The sequence below is a fragment of the Lepisosteus platostomus genome, chromosome 5 (genome assembly GCF_059453375.1).
Source record: "Lepisosteus platostomus isolate fLepPlt1 chromosome 5, fLepPlt1.hap1, whole genome shotgun sequence".
In the NCBI taxonomy this organism is placed as follows: domain Eukaryota; kingdom Metazoa; phylum Chordata; class Actinopteri; order Semionotiformes; family Lepisosteidae; genus Lepisosteus; species Lepisosteus platostomus.
In genome coordinates, this window is record NC_142615.1 from 52718416 (window position 1) to 52722016 (window position 3601).

General features: G+C 48.1%; 1 protein-coding gene across 1 annotated transcript; it reads left to right on the plus strand.

The window, feature by feature from the left end:
- Positions 1-1367: 1367 nt before the first annotated feature.
- LOC148669195 (uncharacterized) lies at positions 1368-2478 on the plus strand. Its single transcript, XM_088630998.1, has 2 exons — positions 1368-1663; positions 1792-2478. The coding sequence occupies exons 1-2, from the start codon at positions 1385-1387 to the stop codon at positions 2476-2478; spliced, it is 966 nt and encodes a 321-aa protein (XP_088487124.1). The 5' UTR covers positions 1368-1384.
- Positions 2479-3601: the final 1123 nt, after the last annotated feature.

Genomic DNA, 3601 nt, shown 5'->3' on the forward strand with positions numbered 1-3601 from the left:
AAGTTTAACAGAGGATATGATAAGAAATTTTACCAAATCCCAAAATTAAAACAGTGAAGACAACAGACAACACAAGCTCATATAATGGAGGTTTGGTTTGACGACTGCAGACATGGTCAGGACATCTTGCCTGATTCTCTCTCCCCATTTTCCTAGGATTTTCCCTTCCAGGGCACAGGAATCATGAAGCAGGACAACTAAGAAGAGGTGGTGGAGACACTGAAGTCCTACTTTGAAAACACGAAGGTCAGGTGTGAGTTATCCGAGGTGAACAAGTGCTTCCACCAGGCTGCAGCCAACATTGACGTTGACCTCATCCTGCAGAATTACCTGGGAGTCCCTGTAGCTGAGGTCTGTGAATAGCAGGTTTATTTTTTCTCTTTGTAGTAGTCTTAGGACAGTTTGACCTGTTGTGTGACTCGGCAGGAACAGAAAGGTCTTCTGTGTGTCTTCAGTCTCCACAGCCCAGGAGACGCACGATCCAGGTGGGCGAGGCTGTTGAAGAAAACAAGCTGTCCATCCCTCCCTCTCCTGGATCTTGGCGCCCCTGGGCCCTCCCTCTTCGATCACCTGTGACCCCGCTGAGCTCAGAGAAACCCCTGTTGACTGCGCCATGCTGCCCCCATTAAGTTCCCTCCTCTAAGGAGTGTCAGAGCTCCTGAGCTTCCGGGACAGGTGAGAAGCGAACAGAACCTCTGTCCTTGTGTGGAGTTACCTGTATAGACTCACCTGTATGGACTCTAATTGGACACACTGTACAGACTCACCTGTACAGACTCTTGTAGGACACACTGTATAGACTGTATAGACTGTACAGGCTTTTATTAGGACTCACTATATAAACAGACCTGTTTAGACTCTTATTAAACACACTGTATAGACTCACCCCTGTACAAACACTTAAAAAAACTGTACAGACACACTTGTCCAGGATCTTACAGGACAAACTGTGCAGACTCACCTGGTGAAACTCAGTACATGTGGACCTTATAGTGCGTACAGAATTAGAAGTGAAGGGTGTCTCCATTACCAAGGTCTGCTGTGTGTCTTCAGCCTCCACAGCCCATTATCCAGGTGGACGAGGCTTTCAAAGAGAACCAGCTGTCCACCCCTTCCTTTCCTGGACCTCGGTGCCCCTGGGCCCTCCCTCTACACTCACCTGTGACGCCGCTGAGCTCATTAAACTCCCTGCCGACTGCTCCATGCTGCCCCCTCTGTCCTTGTGTAGAGTCAACTGTGCAGACTCTTATTACAGTCACAATGCATGTACTGAGGGTATATTAAGACTAAGAAGAACTGACCCCAACAGCAAAGACCTGTGTCTGTCTTCAGTGTCCAAGTGCAAAGAGTCCAAGTCAGCCCTGAAAAAGATGAAGAGGACAACATGTCCACCTCTTCTAATCCTGACACTGACCTGCCCCAGGTCACTGCCCCACTGTCCAGCCAGCTGCCTGTCCCCAGACCCCTCCCTCGCCTCCCTCCCATCACCTCCCAGGAGAAGACGGAGGTGAAGAAGACTAAGAAAAAGAGGAAGAAGAGGCAGAGGAATCAGGAGAGTCAGGAAGGTCCAGGTCCTGAAGACAGGCCTCCAGAGTTGCTGAAAGTCAGAACACAGGTGCTGAGACACCTAGAGGACCCTGTAGCTCCTGTGATTCTAGGAGAGGTGAGGAGTGAACCTTTACTGTAGTGTCCAGTCAGTGTGTCTGTATTAACCCCTCTCTCTCAGTGCAGTGTTAATGTACTGGAGTGTCCAGTCAGTGTGTCTATATTAACTCCTCTCTCTCAAAGCAGGTCAGCTCCTCCCATTCCTTCACCAAGATGCTGTGCTGTTCCGGGGTCAATGAGGATAAGAGCAACACTACAGAGCTGAAGAGATGGAAGGAGCCGCAAGGGGGCAAGAGGACAACGGAACCAGTGGAGAAAGTCAGGAGTGTCCGTGTCGGGAGGCACCGGTCCCTGAACACCCAGGAGCAGGATGAGGAGAGGAGGCGGAAGCAGGAAGGGTGGTTGATGGATCGGAGACAGGAGGTGCAGAAGGAGAAGGAAAGGAGGAAGCTGGAGGAGGAGAGGATGAAGGTGGAGGAGAAGAGGAGGAAGGTGTTTGAGAAACAGGAGAGAAGATGGGAGAAGGAGGGAGAGAACTGGAAGCAGATGCTGGAGAAGGAGAAGAGGAGATGGGAGAAGGAGGAGGAGCAGAGGAGAAAGACTGAGGAGAAGCAGGAGAGGAGATGCACCAAGGCAGCAGATGCAATTAGGAGGACCGTGAACAAGGAGGAGCGGAGACGTGCCCAGGAGGCGGAGGAGAACAGGAGGGAGCAGCAGAAGCAGGAGGTGAGATGGGAGAAGAAGGAGCAGAAGAGGTGGAAGGCCTACGCTCGGGGGCTGGAGAAACGCCTGGAGCAGGAGGAGGAGAGGAGGCAGAAGGAGAAGGAGGAATGGAGGCGAGCTCAGGAGGAGAAGAGGAGGAATCAGCTGTAGGAGGAGAATAAGAAACAAGCAAAGGAGGAAAAGGAGAGAAGGAGATTTTGGGAAGAGGAGGAGAGGCAACAAGCAAAGGAGAAGAAGGAGAGGAGGAAACTGTTGGAGACGCAGGAGAAGAAGCAAGCAAAAGAGGAGAAGGAGAGGAGGAGAGTTTGTGAAAAGGAGGTAAAGAAACAGATGAAGAAGGAGGAGAGTTTTGGAGAAGCAACAATTGAAGGAGAAGATGGAGAGGAGGAGAGTTTTGGTAAAAGAGTGTGCCCCAGAGTCCAGACGCTGTCAGGTGAGTTATTATACAGTGCCTTGCGAAAGTATTAGTAAAAAAAGTTTCAAAAATCCAATAGATTTCGTTCCACTTCACAATTGTGTCCCACTTGTTGGTGATTCTTCACATAAAATAAAAAATTTATATCTTTATGTTTGAAGCCTGAAATGTGGCAAAAGGTTGAAAAGTTCAAGGGGGATGAATACTTTCGCAAGGCACTGTATATAAGATGCAGGAGTACACCCTGTACCAACCTGGACTAACCTTTGTCATTAGAGATTAGTTTCAACCTTATTTCACACCAGCAAATAAATACTGACTGGGAGAGAAGAAGTATCTGACAGGCCAATCTGTGTCAGAGCCATTACTGACCTGCTCGTCTGTTCACAGGGAGACTCCTCTCTGATGAGACGCCCTCTGGATATAGAGATGCAGGGGACAGTGAGGGAGACGCCACTTCAGGTAAAGGGGACTACAGACAGGGGACTCAGTGTGGGTGAGGTAGTTCAGGGATGGGATTCACACTGACACTGTGACTTGAGTCCACTTCACTCCACTGTTTCCACACTGACACTGTGACCTGAGTCCACTTCACTCCACACTCTCCTCAATGTCTGTATCTGCAGCTTGTGTTTTACAAAAGGGAGGCTTGAACATACGATTTCTTTCTTCTTTCTACAATTTGATGTTTCAGAAATAAGAAATGAAACCATTCATTGATGTAAATTCTGAATGTAACACTTTTGATGGGAACAATTTTTTATTAATTTTATTGAAGTTTTTTTGCAAGAAACATTCTAGAATCATTTTATGTGCTTATAATGTCTAATTTATTATATTAAAACTATCAATTAAAAA

Excerpts from the sequence above, each read along its gene's own strand:
- LOC148669195 (XM_088630998.1), top strand. The coding sequence starts at position 1,385 with ATGTCCACCTCTTCTAATCCTGACACTGACCTGCCCCAGGTCACTGCC. Across the intron at positions 1,664-1,791 it reads CTCCTGTGATTCTAGGAGAG|GTCAGCTCCTCCCATTCCTT; the intron begins GTGAGGAGTGAA and ends CTCTCAAAGCAG.